We start from the raw sequence: 26,532 nt of genomic DNA on the forward strand, positions 1-26,532 counted from the left end.
GAGAAATGGACCTGGGAGGAAATTCTGGACTGGGCTGGACCTTGGCACCAGGCTGGGGAATACCATCGCCTACGGGAGGAAATCGAGGCAGCCAAGGCTGAGAGGCGGAGGTATGAGGCCTTGTACGCGCTGAGGGAGAAGCACGAGAGGCACCCCCAATATTGTTTTTTTTTGGGGGGGGCACACGGGTAGTTTGGCTGGGCCAAGGATGAGCCATAAGCCAGCTACCCGTGTTTATATGGAGGACCGTATGGAGTGGAGGGCGCCGAGTTTTGAAGAAGTGCGCACGATCTCGCCCATACGCACGCACAGTCCAGTGCGAGTTATTCCAGCCCCTCGCAGATGCCGTGCTAGAGTGGGCATCCAGCCTGGTAGGAGGATACCTGCACAGCGCGTCTGGTCACCGGTGCGCCTCCTAGGACCAGGCTACCCTACGCCCGCTCTACGCACAGCAACCATCAGGCCCCTGTACTAGCACCCCGCTCGTACAGGGCTACTAGTTCCATCCAGCCAGGACGGGTTGTGCAGGAGGTGAGATCAAGACCGCCTGTGCGCCTCCATGGCCCGGTGTTTCCTGTTCCTGTCTCTCGTGCGGACCCGGAAGTGCGAAACCCCAGGCTGATACCTCCAGTACCAGCACCACGCATCAGGCTTCCAGTGCATCAGCCCAGTCCGACTCGGCCTGTTCCCGCTCCCCGCACTAGCCCTGAGGTGCGTGTTCCCAGGCTGATACCTCCAGTACCAGCACCACGCATCAGGCTTCCAGTGCGTCAACCCAGTCCGACTCGTTCTGTTCCCGCTCCCCGCACTAGCCCTGAGGTGCGTGTCCCCAGACTAGCACATCCAGTACCACGCATCAGGCTTCCAGTGCGTCAGCCCAGCCTCGAGAGTTCGGAAATAGTGTACATTCCAGAGTATAAGGCAACAGTGTGCAGTCCGGAGTATGCGGCAACGGTGTGCAGTCCAGAGTATCCGGCAACGGTGTGCAGTCCAGAGTATCCGGCAACGGTGTGCAGTCCAGAGTATCCGGCAACGGTGTGCAGTCCAGAGTATCCGGCAACGGTGTGCAGTCCAGAGTATCCGGCAACGGTGTGCAGTCCAGAGTATCCGGCAACGGTGTGCAGTCCAGAGTATCCGGCAACGGTGTGCAGTCCAGAGTATCCGGCAACGGTGTGCAGTCCAGAGTATCCGGCAACGGTGTGCAGTCCAGAGTATCCGGCAACGGTGTGCAGTCCAGAGTATCCGGCAACGGTGTGCAGTCCAGAGTATCCGGCAACGGTGTCTAGTCCGGAACCGAGGGAGTCTGCCTGCGACCCGGAACCGAAGGGGTCTGCCTGCGACCCGGAACCGAAGGGGTCTGCCTGCGACCCAGAACCAAAGGAGTCTATCAGCAACCCGGAACTAAGTAAGTCAGTTGACGATCTGGAACGAAAAATGATTAACTATGTATTTAATGAGTCTGCCTACAGTGTGGAAAGGAAGAGGTCTGCCTACGATCTGGAACAAGGGGAGTCTGCCTACGGCCCGAAACTAATCAAGTCTGTCTGCATTCTGGAGGACAGTAGGCCGGAGCCAGAACCACCTCCTGGATAGGTGGGTTGGGGAGGGGGGGTGTAGCACAAGTGCCGTCGGTGACGGCAGCCACCCTCCCTTCCCTCCCTTTAGTTTAGGGGGATTTTTGTTGTTGTTTTTTTTAAATGTTATGTGGTGCATCCAGGGTCTGCACCTTTAGGGGGGGGGGTACTGTCACGTCCTGACCAATAGAAGGGTTATTCGTTATTGTAGTTTGGTCAGGACGTGGCAGAGGGTATTTGTTTTATGTGGTTCGGGGTGGTGGTTTATTTAGTAGGGCGTTTGATTTATTATTTCTGGGTTTTTGGGTAATGTTCTATGTTTGTATTTCTATGTGGTCTCTGATCTTTTGTATTTCTGTGTCTGGTTTATTGGGGTTGGACTCTCAATTGGAGTCAGGTGTTTTCTCGTTGCCTCTGATTGGGAGTCCTATATATGGGTATGTGTTTGGTTTAGTGTTTGTGGGAGATTGTTTCTTGTTTTGCCTGTGTGAGACTTACAAGACTGTTTTGTTGTTTGTGCGTTTCGTTTTGTTGTTTTTGGTGTTCTCTTTATTTAAAATAAATGATAAGATGAGCATCCACATTCCTGCTGCGTTTTGGTCCTCCATTCCAGACGACAACCGTTACAGCCAGGGTGTCTGTAGTGCCCCCTCAAGCACTGAGATGCAGTGCCTTTGACTGCTGCGCCACTCAGGAGCCCATTCATTTGGAAAGTATTCAGACCCCTTGACTTTTTCCACATTTTGTTACGTTACAGATTTATTCTAAAATGTATTGATATAGTTTTTTTCTCTCTCATCAGTCTACACACACATCCCATAATGACAAAAGCAAAAACAGTTTTTTAGAATTTTTTGCTAATTTATCCCCCCAAAAATTAACGGAAATATCACATTTATATGTATTCAGACCCTTTACTCAGTACTTTGTTGAAGCGCCTTTGGCAGCGATTACAGCCTCAAGTCTTCTTGGGTATGACTCTACAAGCTTGGCACACTGGTATTTGGGGAGTTTATCCCATTCTTTTCTGCAGATCCTCTCAAGCTCTAAAAGGTTGACAGGGGAGTGTTGCTGCACAGCTATTTTCAGGTCTGTACAGAAATGTTTGATCAGGTTCAAGTCCGGGCTCTGGCTGGACCACTCAAGGACATTCAGAGACTTGTCCCGAAGCCACTCCTGCGTTCTCTTGGCTGTGTGCTTAGGGTCGTTGTCCTGTTGGCAGGTTTTCATCAAGGATCACTCTACTTTGCTCCGTTCATCTTTCCCTCGATCCTGACGAGTCTCCCAGTCCCTGCAGCTGAAAAACATCCCCACAGCATGAAGCTGCCACCACCATGCTTTCCCGTAGGGATAGTGCCAGGTTTCCTCCTGACGTGACTCTTGGCATTCAGGCCAGAGAATCTTGTTACTCATAGTCTGAGAGTCCTTTAGGTGCCTTTTGGCAAACTCCAAGTGGTCTGTCATGTGCCTTTTACTGAGGAGTGGCTTCCGTCTGGCCACTCCACCATAAAGGCCTGATTGTTGGAGTGCTGCAGAGATGGTTGTCCTTCTCGAAAGTTCTCCCATCTCCACAGAGGAGCTCTGTCAGAGTGACCACCAGGTTCTTGGTCACCTTCCTGACCAAGGCCTTTCTCCCCTGATTGCTCAGTTTGGTGGACAGCTTTAGGAAGAGTCTTGGTGGTTCCAAACTTCTTCAAATTAAGAATGATGGAGGCCACTGTGTACTTGGGGATGCTTGATACCCTTCCCCAGACCTGTGCCTCGACACAATCCTGTCCCGGAGCTCTACGGAAAATTCCTTTGACCTCATGGCTTGGTTTCTGTTCTGACATGCACTATAAACTGTGTACACAGGGGACAATGGGGTCAAATGGGAGACCTCTTTGGGGGGGGTGGAGACAAGCATAAGACAGGTGAAACAGATCAGGGCGTGTCAATACCCCCCCTCTAGGGACGCCACCTGCTGTCCTACCTGGGCACATACCTGGTTGACCGGGGTGCCGGCGGGTCCAGGATGTTCCTAGCGGGACCCAGCACCTCTCCTCCGGGGCATAATCCTCCCAGTCAACCAGGTACTGGAAACCTCTGCCCCGAGGTCAAACACTCAGGAGGCATCTCACCGTGGACGTCGGATGGCGGTCGATAAGACGGGGAGTGGGGGTGGGCCTGGAAACAGGGGACAAAGGGCTGTGAGACAAAGGTATAATCCTAGACAGATGAAAAGTAGGATGTATACGGATAGTACGGGGCAACAGAAGACTAACAGCAGAGGGGCTAAGGACTTTAGAAATGGGGAATGGACCAATAAAACGGGAAAGGTTTACGAGACTCCACCCGGAGGCGTAGATCCCACGTAGACAGCTATACCCTCTGCCCAAGACGATAGCGGGGAGCTGATTTCCAGTGGCTTGCTTCCATGTACGCCGACAGCGGCAGACGAACATCGGGGCAGAGTGTATGTTGACCTATTCCTCTTGCTCAAGGCACCGAAGAGTCATCTCCAGGTCCTGATTAACACACTACGACTGGCCATTGGATTGAGGATGAAACCCGGAGGACAGGCTGGCCAACGACCCAATGAGGGTGCAGAACGCCTTCCAGAATCGGGACGAGAACTGAGGACCATGACCGGAGACTATGTCGACAGGAAGTCCATGGATTCGGAAGACGTGCTGCACCATGAGCTGGGCTGTCTCCTTGGCTGAAGGTAACTTGGGGAGGGGTATGAAATGGGTGGCTATAGAAAACCTATCCACCACTGTAAGAATGGTGGTGTTGCCATCAGATGGAGAGGGACCAGTGACAAAGTCCAGGGATATATGGGACCAGGGGCGATGAGGAACAGGGAGTTGTTGAAGGAGGCCAGCCGGAGCTTGCCGTAGAGTCTTAATTTTGAGCACGCCGTGCATGCGGCGATGAATGCGGAGACATCAGAAACCATAGCGGGCCACCAAAAGCATTGTCGGAGGGTTCGGCGGGAGCCAGGATGGCAGGTTAGCTTAGAGGAATGAGCCCACTCCAGGACCGAGGACCGAGCCGGATCTGTGACGAACATCCGGTTAGCCCCCCCCCCCCCCCCCCCCCCCGGGTTAAATTAAATCGTGTGAATAACAGAGCTCAATGGCCTAGAGTTGAGGTGCTTGGCGGTGTGGAGATATTCTTAATTCTTGGTCGGTCCACACCAAGAATGGATGTTCTGCCGCTTCAAGACAGTGCCTCCACTCCTCCAATGCCATTTTGACCACCAGAAGTTCCAGCTGGATTGAGACGATGGGACAGGAAGGCACAGGGATGCAGCTTTTGGTCCCGGGCAGACTGCTGGGACAGGACGGCCCCAACTCTAACGTCAGAAGCATTGACCTCTAGCACAAACTGACGGGACAGGTCCGGATAGATGTGGATGGGGGCTGTGGTGAACCGATGCTTCAGATCCAAAAACGCTTGGTAAGCAGCTGGGGACCACGTGAACAGAACCTTGGGAGAAGTGAGAGCTACGAGGGGGGAAGCCAGGGTGCTGTAAGTCCCGAAAGAAGTGGCGGTAGAAATGTGCAAACCCCAGAAAATGTTGCAGCTGCACTCTGGACATGGGTTGAGTCCAATCAACCACTTCTCTCACCTTGTCAGGATCCATTTGAATGTTCCCCGCTGTGATGACGTATCCTAGAAAGGAGATAGTGGAACGATGGAATTCACACTTCTCAGCCTTGACAAACAACTGGTTCTCCAGGAGGCGCTGCAGGACTTGTCAGACGTGGAGGACATGCTCCTGAACCGAACGGGAAAAGACAAGGATGTCGTCAAGGTAAACGAACACGAATCTGTTCAACATGTCACGGAGCACATCATTGACCAGAGCCTGGAACACTGTGGGAGCCTTGGTCAATCCGAATGTCATCACCAGATACCCGTAGTGCCTGCTGGCTATGTTAAAGGCTGTTTTCCATTCGTCTCCTTCCCGTATCTGAACAAGATGGTATGCGTTCCGAAGGTCCAACTTCGAAAATACAGTCGCCACCTGGAGAGGCTTGAACAACACAGAGAGGAGTGGCAGCGGGTAACGTTTCTTTACCGTGATGTCATTGAGGCTCCGGTAGTCGATACACAGGCGGAGGGTTTTGTCCTTCCCCACAAAGAAGAACCCTGAGCCGGCAGGATGAAGGACGAATGCTCCCAGCAGCCAGAAAGCCCTCCATGGCCTTGGTCTCCGGACCAGACAGGGAATAGAGCCGCCCCCGAGGCGGTGTAGTACCAGGGAAGAGGTCAATGGCGCAATCATAGGGTCGATGTTTAGGAAGAGATGTGACGCAGGCCTTATTGAAAACCTCCCGGAGGCCTTGATACTCCGCGGGGATGATGGAGAGATCCAAGGCTTTACCCAAGCCCACGGGAGGACGTCCAGGGGCAGGCTGCGCCACCTAGAGGCAATGTGCATGGCAAAACAGGCTCCACCCCAGGATAGGACTCATAGCCCAGTCGATCAGGGGGTTGTGCCTCTGGAGCCATGACAATCCCAAAACCACAGGTGCATGAGGAGATTCAATGAGCAGAGACTGCATGGACTCACTGTGATTCCCTGACACTCTCAGATTGATAGGAATGGTGCTGTGATTGATCCTGCCAATAGAGCACCCGTTCACTGCTCTGGCGTACATGGGGACGGAGAGAGATTGTGTGGAGAGCCCCAGTTCCAACACCAGGGCAGTGTCCAAAATTTCTTGAGTCCAGGATCACCGGAAAGATTTAGACCGGTCACCCCACAACAGGATAGCATGGAGAGGAGTACGAGTAAAGGGAGATGGGAGACTCCCTGTATGGCCCACTAGCGTACTTGTACTGTACCTACTGATGGGCCTGGGTATTTTATTGGACAGGTGGATATGTAATGTCCCGAAGTTCCACAATACAGACAGCTTTCAGAGCTCAGTCTATGTGAACGTTCCTCAGGGGATAATATAGACTTGCCCAGTTGCATGGGCCCCGGAGGAGACGAATCGACAGTCCTCGATGATTCCCGAGGGAACTCGGGTAACTTCGGATTCTCTCAGGAGTGTAGGCGTCGGGGACTTCCGGGAGTCGAGGTCCATGGGTATCTCGTCTTTAAACCTCTCCGATAATCCATGATGGAAGGTGTCGAATAGGGAAGTCAGCCACTCTACGGGAATCCTGACACAGTTTCCTGACACAGTTTCTGAGCCGCCACTCTCCCGTACATCGGAGAATCGAACACCTTCCTTACATCCTCCACGAACGCCTCCAGATTATGGCACACGGCGGTTTGTTGTTCCCACACCGTCGTAGCCCAGGTGAGCGCCCTCCCAGACAGCGTTTTAAGGTACGCTGTCTTCAAGCGATCCGAAGGACACTAACAGGGCTGCAGCTCAAAGATGAGGGAGCACTGGGAGAGAAACGCCTGGCATGTTTCAGGATCCCCAGTGTAGGGCTCCGGAGGAGGTAGGTGGGGTTCTCGGAGAGCTGGATTAGGAAGGGGAGAAGCACCGCTTGTAATGAGGTTACTGAGAGTATGGGGGGGTACCGTTGTGGCTTGCTGCCTATTAGATAGTCCGCAGAATTGCTCCAGTAAGGTGTGGAATGTTTGGTCATGTTGTCCTGCCACGGTGTGGAATCTTTCCATAAGGTTCCGTAGCATCTCCTCACGTCTTCTAATGGTGGCTCCTTGTGAGGAGACAGTGTTGCAGAGCTAGTCAGAGTCTGCTGAGTCAGTCATGGCCAGTTCGTACTACCACGACTCAGGATATGACCCAGATGCAGACACAGGAGGCGGATAGTACAATTCTCAAAATATTTATTTTGCAAGGGGACAGGCTAGGGCAGGTCGAGGGCAGGCAGAGGTCAGTAATCAAGGGCAGAGTCAATGAGGTACAGGGTCTGGAGAATTATGTAAGAAAGGTATTTCTGTTTTCTATTTTTAATACATTTGCAAATATCTAAAAACCTGTTTTTGCTTTGTCATTATGGGTGAGTAGATTGATGAGGATTTTTTTATTTAATACATTTTAGAATAAGGCTGTACAGACTATTATACATCTTTGTATATAAAGACAGGAAAACGTACAAGTACTAACATACTAACACAAGTATTTAGCAGCCATATGTAAACAATGCCCCTGTTCCTCTAATGGCATAATTTGTTCCAGTCTTGCTGCGTAGGTGATGGGGGTAGCCCAGGATCTGAGTGACAAGCAAAGCCACGCTTTCCATTTGGTCAATAAATTAATGGCAGGTACTTTTACATTTTAGAACAGAACTTGACATAGTGGTAGCATTTGGGAATATGAAAGATTGTCCTTCTTCAAGAAGACAGTAATTCAAAGCTAAATGTTTTGTGTCAAAAGAAAGGCAGATGAACCCAAGCAGTGACAACAGTGCCTGGACAATGTTAAGTAAAGTGAGTGACAGGTGTGAGCTTGCATAATATGGCTTCCCATCTCCCATCAGCCCCTCTGAGTGGCAGACCAATAAGGAGAGTGGATGCACTGATGATGCTGATTTGCCCAGTGGTATAAAAAGTAACACAACCATATTGTCACTTCTGAGCAGTTGGAGCATTCCCAGCCTTGCCTCGGGTGTAGGGATTGCATAAGGAAAAAAAACAAAACTACACAGCTACACTGTGTGGTTTTGTTTTTTGGGGTTTCTTTGAGGCTAAACTGTTCTCACATTGGATTTTCTGACAACATTTCTGGATAAGGAGATTTCTGATGAGATAAAACTCCTGGGCTTCCCCCAATCAAATCCAGGCACTCTTGTGGATACAAGTAAGTCATTGTAGTTCATTAAACCTTGACCTATACTAATGTAGCTCAGTTGGTAGAGCATGGCACTTGCAATGCCAGGGTTGTGGGTTTGATTCCCACGGGGGCCAGTATTTAAAAAATGTAATAAAATGTATGCACTCTACTGTAAGTCGCTCTGGATAAGAGCGTCTGCTAAATGACTAAAATGTAAATGTAAAAAAAGTTAATATCGTGTTATCTGTATATACTAATTCCCAAAGAATAACGTGACAATTGGTGATATCCACCTAATTGGAGACACGTGTCTCAAAATATATTATGGGAATCATTTAACATTAAGAATGTTTTATTTTAAATACATACCTTATTAAGAACTAACGCTTTTAATTTTCAAGGTTTTTTCTATATGGTGCAATGATTTGAGAAGCTCCCAGAATAGCCCGTATAAGCGTTAGAGTGGTGTCCCAGCTGCGGAGCAATGTCTTTTTAAGGGAATCAGCAGCAGGGCTATCAGTTGCACCTCCAGTTATGTGTCACATGGTGACTGTCAATCAAGCCTGGTACCGAGTATTTTTAGAGCGTTCCAATTTGTGTTACATGGCTCATCAAAAGTTTACAGTTTTGGATAGTTTTCATACAATATTAACGATGTGATGAAGGCTATAATTGATTAAGGCAATGCCTTAGTTAATTGTTGCGCCAATGTAAACTCTCTGAACAGTATATACTGTGGCCATTGTTTAATGATATTTCCTGCTATTGAGATCAATAAAAGAACTGTGGAGATTTCTCGAGGTGAAGTTTTTCAAAGTTATACTTTCTGAAGTGATATTCTGTATATCCGGATCAAGAATAACTGTTCTCTGCTAGCTTCATTGATGTTCCATTCTATGGAAGTTGTGATATTGTGTTTCATTAAGGCTCCCAGGCTGCATCACATTGGCCGTGATTGGGACTCCCATAGGGACCAGCGTCGTCTGGGTTTGGCCGTCAATGTAAATAAGAATGTGTTCTTAACTGACTTGCCTAGTTAAATAAAGGTCAAATAAAAAAATGTAAAGGCCTAAGGAATCTATATTTGATGTGCGTTGTATCTAAGGATGAAGGGTAATGTGATACTATAGTGCTTAATGGCTCATATGTTTGGGTTGAATAATGTATGTCAATAAATTATCGATTCTAGGCCTGTACTGGATTGAACAGGCCTACTAAATTGAAGCTGTTCTATCTATAGGCCTAAACAAGTTCTTAAAATATTAAGCTTTAAATTTGCAGTGTTTTGTACATTGTTGGAAATGACAGTCTTTATAAATTCATGACTGGTTTATTAATACTTGATTCCAAAACCTCATGTTGATATGTTATCCAGCTGCTATTTAAAGATGACTTGGTGGATTATGTTGTATCTGTAACTGGAACGGCAATGGCAGACATTTTAGGACTTAAACATCGGCCCAGTCAAGGGATATGTGTTGTATAGGCCTAGTGTAACTGTAGGCCTAACAGCTGACGTCAAGGGATATGTTCTGTTCAGTTTGAGTTATAAATAATCTATTACACACCTATTAGTTACATTGAGTAACACTTGCCTTACCCTTAGTACAGTGTACATACAGTGTAACATTGAGTAATTACAGTACTTGTTACACTGTACTTACAGGAATACTTGCACAGTAATAAGGTCACTGTATTACCTTAACTTGAAATATATCAACATTAATTTAACTGGAAATCATTACACATTGATGTAAGGCCAGTTGGCCATCTGTTATTTATGTGTGTGTGTGAAGCACAGATCTCCTGAGTGGTAGCTAGCTAGCTTCCAGTTGTTACTGTCTTCTCTGTGAGCTGTCACACGGAGCTGTGGCCCTGGTGTTTGGCCTAACACCCAGATCTCATGGTTCCTCTGATAGCTCAAGTGACAGTAAGCCAGGTGCTGGATATGACACAAGTGATTAGACACTCATTGGCTAATAATACATGCTGGGTTCATTTGATGTATAGGTTTTATTTGTATATGTAAAAGATGTAAAAGAAAGGTAGACTCTTCATTGGTTTGGTGATGTGACACAAGTGACATAACACTCTCATATAAGAATTGAGTTCAAATGTATTTGCCATAACTACTGTAAAATATATCAAAGAAAGGTAGATTGTTCTGATTAAACCTAGTCCTGGAATCAAAGCCCTTTCGATGGAGAATCTCTATTGACAATGCTTTTCAGTCATGGATTAGGCTTAGTCTGTGTCTGTGAAACCTGCCCTCAGTGGCTAAGTTTAAATGTATATGTGTGCTTTGTTCAGGGATTTTACCATTCAACTATTGTAAAAGATTTATAAGGTAGATTTATGGTGTGTGAGTGATTTGGTGATGTGCTTTGTTGTGTTTCTTAGGGTGCCGTCCACAATGTCAACACAGGCACCAACATTTACACAGCCTCTGCAAAGCGGTGTGGCACTAGAGGGTAGTGCTGCAACGTTTGAGGCTCAAGTTAGTGGTAAGGAGATCTCTTATGTTCTTCAACTGTACCTCATGAATATAGCTGAATGTCCAAACATACAGTACCAGACAAAAGTTTGGACACGCCTACTCATTCAAGTGTTTTTTATTTTATTTTATTTTTTACTATTTTCTACATTGTAGAATAATAGTGAAGACATCAAAACTATGAAATAACAGATATGGAATCACAATCCAAATATATTTTATATTTGAGATTCTTCAAAGTAGCCACCCTTTGCCTTGATGACAGCTTTGCACACTCTAGGCATTAGAAAATAATAAAAATAAAGAAAAACCCTTGAATGAGTAGGTGTGTCCAAACTTTTGACTGGTACTGTAGATGCAGTCAATGTGTTGAATCATTGATGTAAAACCGCAGATATAAAGCCTTTGCACAGCAACATTTTATCAAGTCTTCAACCAAGAAATAAGTACCCTATTAATGGATTGGATTCCCAGACACAGGCTTAATCTGTGCCTGGGAAGCCGGCCCTATGTGATATTGCAGGCCTTTTGTTGTTCCTGAGAGAAAATGTCTCAGCTTTCCTCTGAATTGTAACGGCTTGTTCAAAATCATCACCAAATTCATCACCATCATCAACTCTGCTCAGTGCTGACTAGAATGTTGACTTGAACTAAAGGTAATCCAGTTCCTGAGGTGAGCTGGTTCCGTGATGGCCAGGTTCTTTCCGCTGCCGCTCTGCCCGGCGCACAGATCTCGTTCAGCGATGGCCGCGCTGTTCTGATGATCCCTGCTGTGACAGCCGCACACAGTGGAACATTTTCTGTGAGAGCCACCAATGGTGCTGGACAAGCCACTAGCACCGCTGAACTTCTTGTTACAGGTGAGAGAACCAGAGTATTGTGTTATGTTGGGTTTTTTTGCCAGCATATGCACTGTGGTTTCTCCTAATGGTTACTAATGGTAACTGCACTCGGGTAAAACATTGAACGTTTGTGTCTAATCTTCTGCAAAAATCAGGGGCCTTTCAGGGCCTCTTGCTTGGGCCACTTGATAAAACAGTGGTGTTGTTTGAGGTTGTTCTAGCTAGCCAATGCTTTGGCTTGCAGTTTTAGACAGTGTCCTGCATCATTCTAAGAGTAATCATGGCTGCAAACATGAAGGGCAGCCAAAGATGGCATAGTATTCATTATTAATAAAGCTCTTAAAAGCAGCCTGTCCAATTGAAGTGACTGAGCATCAGTACTGTAGGCCTTCATTGCTCGCTACTTTACAGAATTGTTCAATTAACAGCACTCATTTGCAATGATGAGAGTGGTAGCTGCCATGTTGTTTACATTTTACACATCCAATATTGAATCGGGAAACTGTTGTTTGCCACTTACTATTTTACACAAAGCGAATGTATGTTCAATCACCTTTAAAGTAAAACAATACAGTAGGTGTTATAATTGACCACCCTGTCTACTGCTACCACTGACCCCGGGCTTAGGAGCAAATGTAACGTCCGACAATTTGGATTAAAATCTATATTGCGATCCAAACATCTTCCGTAGAGAGCTTTACCCTGCATGGTGAATGGTAAGTAGATAGATGTACGTTTCCTATTTTAAAAGTGACTGATATAAGTGGTCTCTGGGTAGGCCGAATGAAAATTAAGACAAATAGTGTTACAATTTCCCCTGGTCTCCACCAGTTGTATTTGCCCCCGGTCTACCCTAGCCAATGGACATCTATGGTGCTGCTCACTTCCACCACTTAATTGTTTTTTTTTTTACATCACATTTTTTTAAACTTCTTTTTCCATTAAATGTATTATTACAGCGGAGACCTCGCAGCCCAACTTTATTCAGAGACTTCAGAGTATGACCGTGAGACAAGGAAGCCAAGTGAGACTGGATGTTCGTGTTGCAGGAATCCCTACACCTGTGGTAAAGTTCTACAGAGAGGGAGCTGAGATACAGAGCTCTGCTGACTTTCAGATTGTTCAAGAAGGAGACCTTTACAGTTTGTTGATTGCCGAAGCCTTCCCAGAAGATTCTGGAACTTACTCTGTAAATGCTTCAAACAGCAGCGGACGGGCTACCTCCACTGCTGAACTGCTGGTTCAAGGTGAGATAAAGTTGATCCAGTTGATTTGTGGTGTGTGATTATGGGCAACATGTTCTGTCCTCAAATTTGCCGTGCTCCAACCATATCGCCTGCGACACATTTTAGCGTGTTTTGGGCTTTTGGAAATCTGCCATTGTAACAGCCTTCTCTGGGTTACAAGATAATTCCTGTTTCAATTGTTTAATTGTGCATTTCCTTGCTGTTTTTTGGACAGAAAATATAATTAATCTAGCCTAGAGAGGTGACTACCTACACTGTAAGGCATTTTTAACTCAAAAACTTCTAGTGAGTTGAAGTCAGTCATTATTACTTAAAATGTTTATGTGGTACAGACTCAAAACTAAATGAGAAGTCACATCAACTCTATTTTTTAAGTTTACTTTTTCCCCAGCATGCCCCACCCGAATGTAGATTTTTAGGAATTGTTTTTAATATCTGTGTATTTGCATGTATATTGAGTGATTGATAAATCTCATGCTACACAAAGATAAATAACATAAATTTTTCTAAACTAATACTACAATTGTTATTTTTTTGTTGTTTTTACCTGTTACTGAAATGGTTGTTCCATATGAAATGGCTTATGTAGTCCCCTCACACTGTTCCTAACCCAGGCTGTCATTATGATACAAATATCAACTGTTGGATATTCTAACTCTGGCTGGATTCCAATAGGAATTACACATCACTTTGCAAACCAGCATAATGTGACTTGCAGGTAGGGTTGCGAAATTCAGCTAAATATTCAGGTTTTCCAGAAATCCCAGTTGGAAGATTCCTGGAAATCCTTCAGGACATTTTGGGAAAGTTACCAGAATTTTGCAACCCTACTTGCAGGCCTGATGTTGCCAGTAATCCATGACTTTCAGGCACCTGTATTAGGGTAAAGCTAGGTCTCAAAATAAGGCCTCATGAAATATGTAATGTATTGTCATAGAGAACTTATTATAATGATGACGACATGTGCCTATTAACTCATTTTGTAAAGGCTGCAGGACTGAACATGAATAATTCTGTCACTAACAAACACATTAATGGGTGGTAACTCTACAATTCACTCGAAAAGGCAAGGCACACTGGGAAATTATATTGGAGGTGTGGCTTAGTGGGTGAATTCCATTTTTTTTTTTCAAACTGATACAACTCAAATCTGGAACCCCTTCAGGGTCAGAGTGACTCTATCAATTTGATTAATGACTACAAAAATAACTAAGTAACTGTAAATATATTAAGTAGGCCTTCAATGAGCCAATGCATTGAAACTGAATGGAAACTGTGATAGGCTCAATGAGCCCGTGGGCAGTGAATTCCATATTGCATGTAGCCTAAACTGAATTTCATTTACAACTTGTTGTCATCATGTTCAATAATTTGACGGAAAATTCATCTTTATATTTGTTTCTGTCTAGGGGAAGAAGCTGTGCCTGCCAAGAAGTCTAAAACTGTTTTGTCAGCCTCCTCTCAGACCAGAGTTGAGACAAGGGTAAATAGACATGAATAGACATAAATAGACATGAATAGACATAAATAGACATTACATTTTTATCTCTGTCTGTCTGTTGACGCTATCTATCAGTCAGATAAAACACTAACCTTTTATGTTGTTTTATTTTCAGAGTATGGAGGCTCATTTTGAATCCTCATCCTCATCCATGCAAATGCGTGTTGAAGGTGGTGTAGTGAGCCACCAAGCACACATGACCCCACCACGTGTGCCTCCAAAGCCAACCTCAAACTCCAAGTCCCCAACACCACCATCTCTTGCAGCCAGGATTGCAGGGAGACGTCATCAGTCACCATCACCTGTGAGACATGTCAAGGTGCCCACACCGGCCCCTTTTAGGTAAAACACTTTATATCAATCCTACATAAAATAAAGTGTTTCATTGAATGCAACAATATCCCACAAAATACAGACAGGTAGTTTACGTCAATCTCTATAGGGAATAAGACCATGGGTATCATGTTATTTTATAATACAGAAATGACCAGGTATTTAGGCTCCCTAGAAATTACCTTATAAAACAGTAGTTACATAATAAACATATTACTTACTTATTTGTCTATTAACACTACAAAACACAATTTTGGTAATATACGAATAACATACATTTTTAAATGTTTGATATTTTCTCTCTCTTTGTTTAACACAGGCCTGTATCCCCCTCATCAAGACTGTCTGGGTCCCCAATCAGACCAGTTAAATCCCCATTGACCACACGCAAAAAGGTAGCCCGTGGTGCTGATGTCCCCCCACCATGGAAGCAGGGAGACTTGGTGGAAGGTTCCAGCAGCTATTCCAGCAGCATGACTTCTAGTGCCACCCATGCCCAGGCTTCCATGTCTGCCACCCATGTTCACATGGAGCAGCACTGGGAGGGCTCTTATGGATCGCAAACGACTGGTGCCGCTGTATCTGGTGTCGCTGTGAAAGAGGTAAGGAAATTCCTATTTCATAGGAGCCCCTCTCTCAACTCTCTCTGTGGCAGAGACATCTTGAGGCTGATTGGTGTATGTGCATGAGCATTCATAAGGTAAGATTGTGAACGGCTTTGATTCGCTGATTAGCTTTCTTTTTGAGGAAATGGGCCTAAATCAGTTCAAATATCCTGTCCAATGAATATTTGACTTCCTGGATGTATTTTTGGATCTAACATGGCTTAGGCTCGGGTGTCTGAATTTAGAAAGTAATGCCTCATCCCTCTAGAGATGTGATGATTGTAGCTATTTAAGATTGCATCTATTATCAATAAGGTGATAGTGACATATATGAATGCAGCAATTATCAATAAAACTGATAATGACTTTGATTGGATCCTAACGGTACTAATGTATGCTAGGAGGCACAGCATGAGGTGGATGATAAAAACATTGCTGTAGCTACTGTGGTAGCAGCTGTGGACCAAGCTCGCAGCCGCAAGTCTGCTGGTTTTACACCAGACCCGGTGCCAGAGGCGGTGCCAGAGCTGGTGGTGCAGCCCAGTACAGAGACAAAGCACCTCTAGCACCTCCTCCACTGTGGTGTTAATGTCCACAACAAGGGAACAGGTAGTTCATTCATTAAAAAAGTACAACCCTGTCGTCCTTCCCTTCACTTCCATTATATTTATTTATTTCCCTTTCTTCTGTCACCATACCCCACATCGGTATACCCCACTCACACTTAACAACATTATCCCTGATAAACATAGACAGTTTTCCATTTTAAATTGGTGTCATTTCCCCGTACCCACATATTTGACCTCACAACCATCTGTGATTTTGTAACATTCCATATGGTTTATTTTTCACATTCCCTTTGGTGTGTTGTTGAGCTCTCCTGTAATGTTGATATGTGTTATTAATATTATCATTATTTATACACCTAATATACTGTAGAACTATCCTGCCCCTGGCCAGTTCATAATATAGATCATGCCAGACTCTATAGCTGTTGAATCAGCTATAGAAACACACACTGATGACGCTGTGGTACAGTACAGAGAAATAGAAATCTCTACTTTCACATGTATGATGACAACCAAGGAGCAGGAAGCTTTAAGATAGCACTTACTGTATTGTTTTGTTTACTCCTCTGAGCACTTTCCCAAATCGTTCACATCAACTATACAGTATGTTGGCACTATTTAAGTTGAAGTCACTGCATGAACCCATTTTTTCTGCACTTAAGGCAGTGATTTAGGTACGTATTTTGAACATACCGATTAGAAGAGGAAAATTCAGTCTCAAATCTGTTTAGCACGTGTCCGAGTGCACACAAGTCTGTTGAGCAGATCCTTGGTAATTCTATTGTGCACCTGCATGATTCATTTTCAATATTACACAACCTACTCAAACTAACACGATTCCATGCTTTAATGATGACATGTTATTACCAGGTAATGCACATCAAGACTTGTTTTATATACAGGGGTGTGGAGTTTGTCCAGAGTGTTTATAATCAGAATGTGAATCTGTTTGCTGTTGAAGTGACTGCTGCCATGGATGATGTGTATGCTATCTATGTGCTAGATGACATTGATTGCTTGTTGTCTCAAAGGTTGAGGGTGGGAAAAAAGCAGAGGCAAAGGCTACAGTTGTTGCTGCTGTTGACCAAGCACGTGTTCGGAAGCCAATGCATGGAGAGAAGGGTCATGCTGAAGAGGAAACTTATGAATCTGATTTAAAACAGCAGTCAATGCTGTCTACCACTGAGCAACAAGTCACAGTGAAAACTGAGGCTGTGCATATACCAATGATACCACCAATGGCAATTCAAACAACAACTGATGACCAGAGTATTCATGTAACCCAGGTTTGCTATCTTTTTATTATGAAAAGATGCTTATTGCCAAGTTTTCTCCGAAAACTTAATATTCAATGTCCTGCTTGTTATTCTAATTTCTGCATTGAGTTTATTGTCCTCACTCTATCACACTCTGTTGGTTACTTTAGATACGAAGAAGTACAGAAACTACTATCGCCCACATGGATGCTGCCCCTGCGCCATCCCCAATTCCACATTTCACAGTTTCAGAAGTTACTGTTCCTAAACCTGACCCTAGCTATGAGGTAAGCATAGGTCAAATCAGGCAAGCAGTGGTCCACAATTGTTGTAGTGCTTCAGTTAGTATACAGTGCATTCAGAAAGTTTAGACTTTTTCCACATTTTGTTTCGTTATAGCCTTATTCTAAAATGTATTAAATTGTTTTTTCCCCATCATCAATCTACACACAATACCCCATAATAACAAAGCAAAAACAAGTTTTTAGACATTTTAGCAAATTTATACAAAATAAACAACTGAAATATCACATTTACATAAGTATTCAGACCCTTTACTAAGTACTTTGTTGAAACGCATTTGGCAGCGATTACAGCCTTGTCTTCTTGGGTATGACGCTACACGCTTGGCACACCTGTATTTGGGGAGTTTCTCCCATTCTTCTCTGCAGATCCTCTCAAGCTCTGCCAGGTTGGATGGGGTCTCTACATTTTCAGGTCTCTACAGAGATGTTCGATCGATTTCGAGTCCGGGCTCTATCTGGGCCACCCAAGTTCATTCAGAGAGTTGTCCCGAAGCCACACCTGCGTCGTCTTGGCTGTGTGCTAAGGGTCGTTGTCCTGTTGGAAGGTAAACCTTCGCCCCATTCTGAGGTCCTGAGCGCTCTGGAACAGGTTTTCATCAAGGATCTCTCTGTACTTTGCTCCCTTCATCTTTCCCTCGATCCTGACTAGTCTCCCAGTCCCTGCCGCTGAAATAAAGTTGTGGCCAAAAGTTTTGAGAATGACACAAATATTAATTTACACAAAGTCTGCTGCCTCAGTTTGTATGACGGCAATTTGCATATACTCCAGAATGTTATGAAGAGTGATCAGATGAATTGCAATTAATTGCAAAGTCCCTCTTTGCCATTCAAATGAACTGAATCTCCAAAAAACATTTCCACTGCATTTCAGCCCTGCCTCCAAAGGACCAGCTGACATCATGTCAGTAATTTTCTCATTAACACAGGTGTGAGTGTTAACGAGGACAAGGCTGGAGATCACTCTGTCATGCTGATTGAGTTCGAATAACAGACTGAAAGCTTCAAAAGGAGGGTGGTGCTTGGAATCATTGTTCTTCCTCTGTCAACCATGGTTACCTGCAAGGAAACACTTGCCGTCATCATTGCTTTGCACAAAAAGGGCTTCACAGGCAAGGATATTGCTGCCAGTAAGATTGCACCTAAATCAACCATTTATCGGATCATCAAGAACTTCAAGGAGAGCGGTCCAGAAAGTCCAGCAAGCGCTATAACCGTCTCCTAAAGTTGATTCAGCTGCGGGATCGAGGCACCACAAGTACAGAGCTTGCTCAGGAATGGCAGCAGGCAGGTGTGAGTGCATCTGCACGCACAGTGAGGCGAATACTTTTGGAGGATGGCCTGGTGTCAAGAAGGGCAGCAAAGAAGCCACTTCTCTCCAGGAAAAACATCAGGGACAGACTGATATTCTGCAAAAGGTACAGGGATTGGACTGCTGACGACTGGGGTAAAGTCATTTTCTCTGGGGCATCCGGAAAAAAAGCTTGTCCGGAGAAGACAAGGTGAGCACTACCATCAGTCCTGTGTCATGCCAACAGTAAAGCATCCTGAGACCATTCATGTGTGGGGTTGCTTCTCAGCCAAGGGAGTGGGCTCACTCACAATTTTGCCTAAGAACACAGCCATGAATAAAGAATGGTACCAACACATCCTCAGCAATTTCAGTTTGGTGACGAACAATGCCTTTCCAGCATGATGGAGCACCTTGCCATAAGGCAAAAGTGATAACTAAGTGGCTTGGAGAACAAAACATCAATATTTTGGGTCCATGGCCAGGAAACTCCCCAGACCTTAATCCCATTGAGAACTTGTGGTCAATCCTCAAGAGGCGGGTGGACAAACAAAAACCCACAAATTCTGACAAACTCCAAGCATTGATTATGCAAGAAAGGGCTGCCATCAGTCAGGATGTGGCCCAGAAGTTAATTGACAGAATTCCTAGGCGGATTGCAGAGGTCTTGAGAAAGAAGGGTCAACACAGCAAATATTGACTCTTTGCATCAACTTCATATAATTGTCAATAAAAGCCTTTGACACTTATGAAATGCTTGTAATTATACTTCAGTATTCCATAGTAACATCTGACAGAAATATCTAAAGACACTGAAGCAGCAAACTTTGTGGAAATGAATATTTGTGTCATTCTCAAAACTTTTGGCCACGACTGTACATCCCCACAACATGTTGCTGCCACCACCACGCTTCACCGTAGGGATGGTGCCAGGTTTCCCCCGGACGTGACGCTTGGCATTCAGGCCAAAGTGTTCAATCTTGGTTTCATCAGAACAGAGAATATTTTTTCTCATGGTCTGAGAGTCTTTAGGGACCTTTTGGCAAACTCCAAGGGGGCTGTCATGTGTTTTTTACTGAGGAGTGTCTTCTGTCTGGCCACTCGACCATAAAGACCTGATTGTTGGAGTGCTGCAGAGATGGTTGTCCTTCTGGAAGGTTCTCCCATCTCCACAGAGAAACTCTGGAGCTCTGTCAGAGGGCCCATCGGGTTCTTGGTCACCTCCCTGACCAAGGCCCTTCTCCCCCGATTGCTCACTTTGGCCGGGCAGCCAGCTCAAGGAAGAGTCATGGTGGTGCCAAACTTCTTCCATTTAAGAATGATGGAAGCCGCTGTGTTCTTGGGGACCTTTCAATGCTGGAGACATTTTTTGGTACCCTTCCCCAGATCTGTGCCTCGTTACAATCTTTTCTTGGAGCTTTACGGCGGTTCCCTTGACCTCATGGCTTGTTTTTTGCTCTGACGTGCACTGTCAACTGTGTGACTTCATGTAGACAGGTGTGTGCCTTTTCAAATCACATCCATCAGTTGAATTTACCACAGGTGGACTCCAATCAAGTTGTAGAAACATCTCAAGGATGATCAATGGAGATACATTTCGCATCTCATAGCAAAGGGTGTGAATACTTATGTAAATAAGGTATTTCTGTTTTTTATACGAATGCTCACTTCATCCGTATACTGTACATCGTTATCCATTCCATTATAGTTTTGAGTGATTGTCCTTAATATTGCTAAACAAAGCAGGCAATATCTTAATGCTTTGTTCTGATTCGTGATGATAATGGTATTCTCCTTGGGTTGATCAGGTTTCAATAGCAGGTTCTGCTATTGCCACACTGCAGAAAGGGTTATCCTCTACCTCTGCACATGTTGCTCAAAAGATCATTTCGACACTCAGTTACAGACTGAGATAGGTGCTAGGTTTACAGGGGGAACGGAGCAAATGTATAAGACTTTGGAAACAAAGGTTTGTAGTCTGGAGTGTTGTGCCCTCTAAAATAACACCGTGTGGAGTTTCACCTCACTGAGTGGTATTGGTAAACCTCCTCTTCACCATAACGCTGAAGCCACGCTACGTCCCCTTTGTTTCAGAATCCATTTGCTTCATAAAGAAAACCTAGCTTGCTCTCCTCTTCTTCTCCTCTTCCCTTCGTCTTCATTTATCTGTTCCCAACCTTTTGTCACAGCTCTTCTTCTTTCTAGGATTAATTCTTAACTTGCGTCCATTTCACCCATGTTTCACCACTCCTAAAGTCATAGTTCAGATGCTGTACTGTTTGTAACTTTTTGTAACTTACATGCATTTTAACAGATTGTTGAGACTGCAGCAGTCCCATCCCATGCAGAAGAGCCAGTTGTGCCACCTACTCTTGTAGCTGTAAGTATTTCTCTTGTGGCTTTATTTCAGGTCATATATGTTATTGTTGTCTATTCAAGCATCATTTCCAACTCCATCTATGTCATCTATGTTAATATTTTGTAATATTTTAAAAATATATTTTTTTTTCAGAGCTTGAAGAACGTGACTGTGACTGAGGGTGAATCTGTGACTCTGGAATGTCAGATCACTGGTCAACCTGCCCCTGGCATCATGTGGTTCAGAGAGGACTACAGAATTGAGAGCTCCATTGACTTCCAGATCACTTATGAGAGTAAATGTGCCCGTCTGGTCATCCGCGAGGCCTTCGTAGAAGACAGCGGTCGCTTCACTTGCACTGCTACTAGCGAGGCTGGAACCATCAGTACATCCTGCTACCTGCTTGTCCAAGGTAAACAGGCAGTTTAGTTTTTTACATTCCTGTCTACAAAGACTACTTACTGTTGAGGTTGAATACTGTACTGCCAAATGGTTAATTGGGTGTATTGGTTTATGAATGTGCTAATACTTGTATACATTTCTTTCTTCTAGTAACTGAGGAGATTGAGACCAGGGAAGAGATGACACAAGAGATGACACAGCAGGAAACGATGACACAGCAGAGAACTGTCACTTTGTTTGACTTTACAACTAAAGAGAAACAGTGAGTGCCAACTATTTTCTACCACTACATTTGAAAACTCTTGGCAGGTATAATTAAGTATTGTGTGCTAGATGTTGACAAGGGAAAACATAAGAATTCTATGCTGCTCAAACATTATGAAATCAATAGCCAGCAGATAATAGTGAATCTTCACTGTATGAGTTTTTCAAATGGGGATGAAAGAAGTTGGAGTAATCCTATTTCAGATTCATTAGTAGAGGGTCCGCACTCAAAAATAGAGATTTTCAAGGTTCTTTTATGCTCAACGTTTTAATGTTTCGACTGTAAGGCCATCGTAAGTCTAATCTTATTTCAGACACTTTTTGAGATACATTTGCCCTAATTACTGTATATTTCCAATGTCCTTCTAGCTTTGCTGTTGAAGCAAAGGAGGAGACCATGTCGGAGGTAAATGTCGCCACCGCAGGTTCACCAGTAGATACTACAGCTGCTGTCGCTCCCTTCTTTATCAAGAAGCCAACTGTACAGAAGTTGGTGGAGGGCGGAAGAGTTGTCTTTGAGTGCCAGATCGGAGGCAGCCCCAAGCCCCACATTATCTGGAAGAAGACTGGAGTGCCCCTTACTACTGGATACAGGTTGTGACACATTTTCAATGAATCTCTATTATGCATTTGTAAGAGTATATTGATAATTGATTGTACTGTTTACAATCTATTACTTATTCATCCATTAGATATAAAGTGCACTACAATAAGGAGAGTGGAGTGTGTAAATTGGAGATCTCCATGACGTTTGCTGATGATGCTGGAGAGTACTCCATCTTTGTCAAGAACCCGCTTGGAGAAGAGTCTGCCTCAGCCAGTCTGCTGGAGGAAGGTCAGTCTCTTTAATCAGAATGTTGTTTAATTTCATGGACTACAAATCCAGTAATATGATGCATCCTAAATGGCACTCTGTTCCTTACATACAGTAGTGCAGTACTTTTGACCAGAGCCCTATGGTCCTTGGTCAAAAGTAGTGCATTACATAGGGAATAGGGTGCATTTTGGGACACACTCATTTTCTTTATCTGGGCCCGTGAAACCAGACCATAATGTCTTAGCTTTTGTTTATACATTGTATATTTTGTTTACAGGGGAATATGAAGAATACATGAAGAAACATGAAATGACCTATAATACTGAAGTGACTACGGTGCAGGCAGATGTTTCCCCTGTTGTTGTGAGCGAATATGACGAGGACCAGAAGTACATCCAGAGAATGGCACAGATGCAAAGCTTTGTTAGAACGCAGGTATTTGGATTTATTAAAAAAACAATACACTAACCTGGGTACCAATCTGTTTGTGCCATCATGCCACTCATTGTCATGCCATATGACACGGAGTACAATGAGTGGAATGTTAGCACAAATCGACTGGTACCCAGGCTAGCAATGCGCTATCATTGTGACGTTATGGTATTTGATTTGTTCTCAGCCACTTGTTATGAGACAAGACATGCTTTATTCCAATGTGTTTTTACAGGAACTCCAGATTTCTTCATTTGAGGAGAGGATTATCCACGAGATTGAGATCCGCATCCTGCAGATTACATACCAACAAATTGTGACTGAGGATCAGGAAGAGATGGTGACTTGTGCAGACCATGAGGCTGTACAGTCAGCCTTTGCCACTCCAGTTAAAAACTACAGGATCATGGAAGGAATGGGTGTTACTTTCCACTGCAAAATGGCAGGAACTCCGCTACCCAAGGTAGTAAAGAAACCATGTATTTTTATTTGATAGAAAGTGTCCATTCCACTTCATTTAAAATGTTGTATATTTTATATATTTATCAAGCTTTTCTTGTCTCTGAAAAGATCGTATGGTACCAAGATGGCAAGCGTATCCATCATGGCGGCCGTTACCAGATGGAGAGTCTTCAGGATGGCAGAGCCAGCCTGCGTCTTCCTGTGGTGCTGCCAGAGGATGAAGGTGTTTACACAGCATTTGCCAGCAACATGAGGGGAAACTCTGTGAGCTCTGGGAAACTGTATGTGGAGCCCACTGCCATTGCAGTAGCTCAGCGTTACACGCCTGAACCTCACTCAATGCAGAGAATTAGGTGAGATTTTTATTACCAAATGTATTTTAATGTATATTTTTTTTAACATCATAAAAACATGCCAAGTATCACTGATTTTGGTATTTATTTGCTCAGGTCTCAGTCCCCAAGATCTCTGAGTCGCTCTCCCGGACGCTCTACTAGTTGCTCTCCCGCACGCTCTCCTGCACGCAGGCTTGATGACACTGATGAGAGTCAGCTTGAGAGACTGTACAAGCCTGTGTTTGTCTTGAAGCCACAGTCATTCAAGTGTGCTGAAGGGCAGACTGCCAGATTTGACCTGAAAGTAGTTGGTAGACCCATGCCTGACACTTTCTGGTTCCACAATGGTAAGTGATGTGAAAACATGATACATCGTCTAGGATATGTTTTATAAAATACAATATTAAACTATTATTCCTTTCTTTGTTCTTTTCAGGACAACAAGTTGTCAATGATTACACCCACAAGATAGTGGTGAAGGAAGATGGAACTACGTCACTGATTGTGGTTCCAGCCATGCCCCATGACTCTGGAGAGTGGACGGTAGTTGCTCAAAACAGAGCTGGAAAAAGCTCTGTCTCCATAACACTTACAGTTGATGGTAAGAGCTTTGTATCGTATCTGGTATACTAATTCCTTATTTTAAAGCAAAAAAATAATAGTCAGTTTGTATCGATACATCATAAACCAGGGCTTTTCAATGTCGGTCCTGGAGGGCCAAAACACTTCTGTTTTTCATCCTCTCCTTGCAGCCCTCCAGGGGCAGAATTGAAAAGCCCTGTCATATACAGTGCATTCAGAAAGAATTCAGATCCCTTGACTTTTTCCACATTCTCTTACATTACAGCCTTATTCTAAAATCGAATAAATAAGACATTTTCCTCATCAATTTACACACAATACCCCATAATGACGCGAAAACAGGTTTTTAGAACTTTTTGTAAATGTATAAAAAAATGTTTTTAAGTATTCAGACCTTCTGCTGTGAGACTCAAAATTGAACTCAGGTGCATCCTGTTTCCATTGATCATCCTTGAGATGTTTCTACAACTTGATTGGAGTCCACCTGTGGTAAATTCAATTGATTGGACATGATTTGGAAAGACACACACCTGTTTATATAAGGTCCCACAGTTGACAGTGCATGTCATAGCAAAAACCAAGCCATGAGGTTGAAGGAATTGTCTGTAGTGCTCTAAGACAGGATTGTGTCGAGGCACAGATCTGGGGAAGGGTACCAAAAAATGTCTGCAGCATTGAAAGGTCCCCAAGGATACAGTGGCCTCCATCAATCTCAAATGGAAGACGTTTGGGACCACCACGACTCTTCCTAGAGCTAGCCGACCGGCCAAACTGAGCAATCGGTGAAGGGCCTTGGTCAGGGACGTTACCAAAAACTCGATGGTCACTCTGACATGGCTCCAAAGTTCCTCTATGAAGATGGGAGAATTTTCCAGAAGGACAACCATCTCTGCAGCACTCCACCAATCAGGCCTTTATGGTAGACTGGCCAGACGGAAGCCACTCCTCAGTAAAAGGCACATGACAGCACACTTGGAGTTTGCCAAAAGACATCTAAAGACTCTCAGACCATGAGAAAGAAGATTCTCTGTTCTGATGAAACCAAGATTGAACTCTTTGGCCTGAATGCCAAGCGTCACGTCTGGAGGAAACCTGGCACCATCCCTACGGTGAAGCATGGTGGTGACAGCATCATGCTGTGGGGATGTTTTTTAGCGGCAGGGACTGGGAGACTAGTCAGGATAGAGGGAAAGATGAACGGAGCAAAGTACAGAGAGATCCTTGATGAAAACCTGCTCCAGAGTACTCAGGACCTCAGACTGGGGTGAAGGTTCACCTTCCAACAGGACAACGGCCCTAAACACACAGCCAAGACGACGCAGGAGTGGCTTCCTTGAGTGGCCCAGCAAGAGCCCGAACTTGAACCCGATCGAACATCTCTGCAGGGACCTGAAAATAGGAGTGCAGCATCACTCCCCATCCAACCTGACAAAGCTTGAGAGGATCTGCAGAAAAGAATGGGAGAAACTCTCCAAATGCAGTGTGCCAAGGTTATAGTGTCATACCCAAGAAAGCTCGAGGCTGCAATCGCTGCCAAAGGTGATTCAACAAAGTACTGAGGAAATGTTCTGAATACTTATGTAAATGTGATATTTCAGTTGTAGTTTTTTTTAAATAAATGTGCAAACATTTATAAAAACCTGTTTTTGCTTTGTCATAATGGGATAATTTGTGTAGATTGATCAGAAAAAAAAACATTTAATCCATCTTAGAATAAGGCTGTTACGAAACAAAATGTAGAAAAAGTCAAGGGGTCTGAATACTTTCCAAATGCACTGAACCATTGTTGAATGATAGCATTGTTCTCATGTGTGTTTCTCCATGTACAGCCAAAGAGAACCTGGTCAGACCCCAATTTATTGAGAAGCTGAAGAACGTCAGTGTCAAGAAAGGCACTCTGGTTGAGTTGGCAGTCAAAGCCATCGGAAACCCCCTGCCTGACATTGTTTGGCTGAAAAACAGTGACATCATCTCCCCACAGAAGCACCCAAATATTAAGTATGTGTTTTGCCCCACCTGTTATCTCAATGTGCACATGCCTATGATATACATCATGTGCACCAAATACCTCTCCATTCCTTATGATATGTATATTGTAACTATCTTTATATTACAA

General features: G+C 44.4%; 1 protein-coding gene across 8 annotated transcripts in view; it reads left to right on the plus strand.

Annotated features, from left to right (window-relative positions):
- The first annotated feature begins 8,137 nt into the window (after nt 1-8,137).
- The window catches only part of LOC106582275 (titin), a 186,491-nt gene continuing 168,096 nt past the window's right edge, over nt 8,138-26,532 (plus strand). For 6 of the 8 annotated variants that reach the window (XM_082967139.1, XM_082967141.1, XM_082967145.1 and 3 more), the window contains exons 1-20: nt 8,138-8,350; nt 10,724-10,827; nt 11,474-11,677; nt 12,619-12,906; nt 14,316-14,389; nt 14,523-14,749; nt 15,060-15,342; nt 16,946-17,200; nt 17,341-17,457; nt 21,078-21,143; nt 21,276-21,534; nt 21,675-21,786; nt 22,158-22,382; nt 22,481-22,623; nt 22,883-23,040; nt 23,273-23,500; nt 23,608-23,852; nt 23,949-24,181; nt 24,271-24,435; nt 26,246-26,414. In XM_082967139.1, coding sequence (XP_082823265.1) covers nt 10,737-10,827; nt 11,474-11,677; nt 12,619-12,906; nt 14,316-14,389; nt 14,523-14,749; nt 15,060-15,342; nt 16,946-17,200; nt 17,341-17,457; nt 21,078-21,143; nt 21,276-21,534; nt 21,675-21,786; nt 22,158-22,382; nt 22,481-22,623; nt 22,883-23,040; nt 23,273-23,500; nt 23,608-23,852; nt 23,949-24,181; nt 24,271-24,435; nt 26,246-26,414 — 3,542 coding nt within the window. In that variant the 5' untranslated portion in view covers nt 8,138-8,350; nt 10,724-10,736. The remainder of the gene's footprint in view (nt 8,351-10,723; nt 10,828-11,473; nt 11,678-12,618; nt 12,907-14,315; nt 14,390-14,522; nt 14,750-15,059; nt 15,343-16,945; nt 17,201-17,340; nt 17,458-21,077; nt 21,144-21,275; nt 21,535-21,674; nt 21,787-22,157; nt 22,383-22,480; nt 22,624-22,882; nt 23,041-23,272; nt 23,501-23,607; nt 23,853-23,948; nt 24,182-24,270; nt 24,436-26,245; nt 26,415-26,532) is intronic. The other 2 variants (XM_082967142.1, XM_082967144.1) reach the window with 2 other exon arrangements.

This window comes from Salmo salar, chromosome 21 (genome assembly GCF_965601325.2).
Source record: "Salmo salar chromosome 21, fSalSal1, whole genome shotgun sequence".
Lineage (NCBI taxonomy): Eukaryota > Metazoa > Chordata > Actinopteri > Salmoniformes > Salmonidae > Salmo > Salmo salar.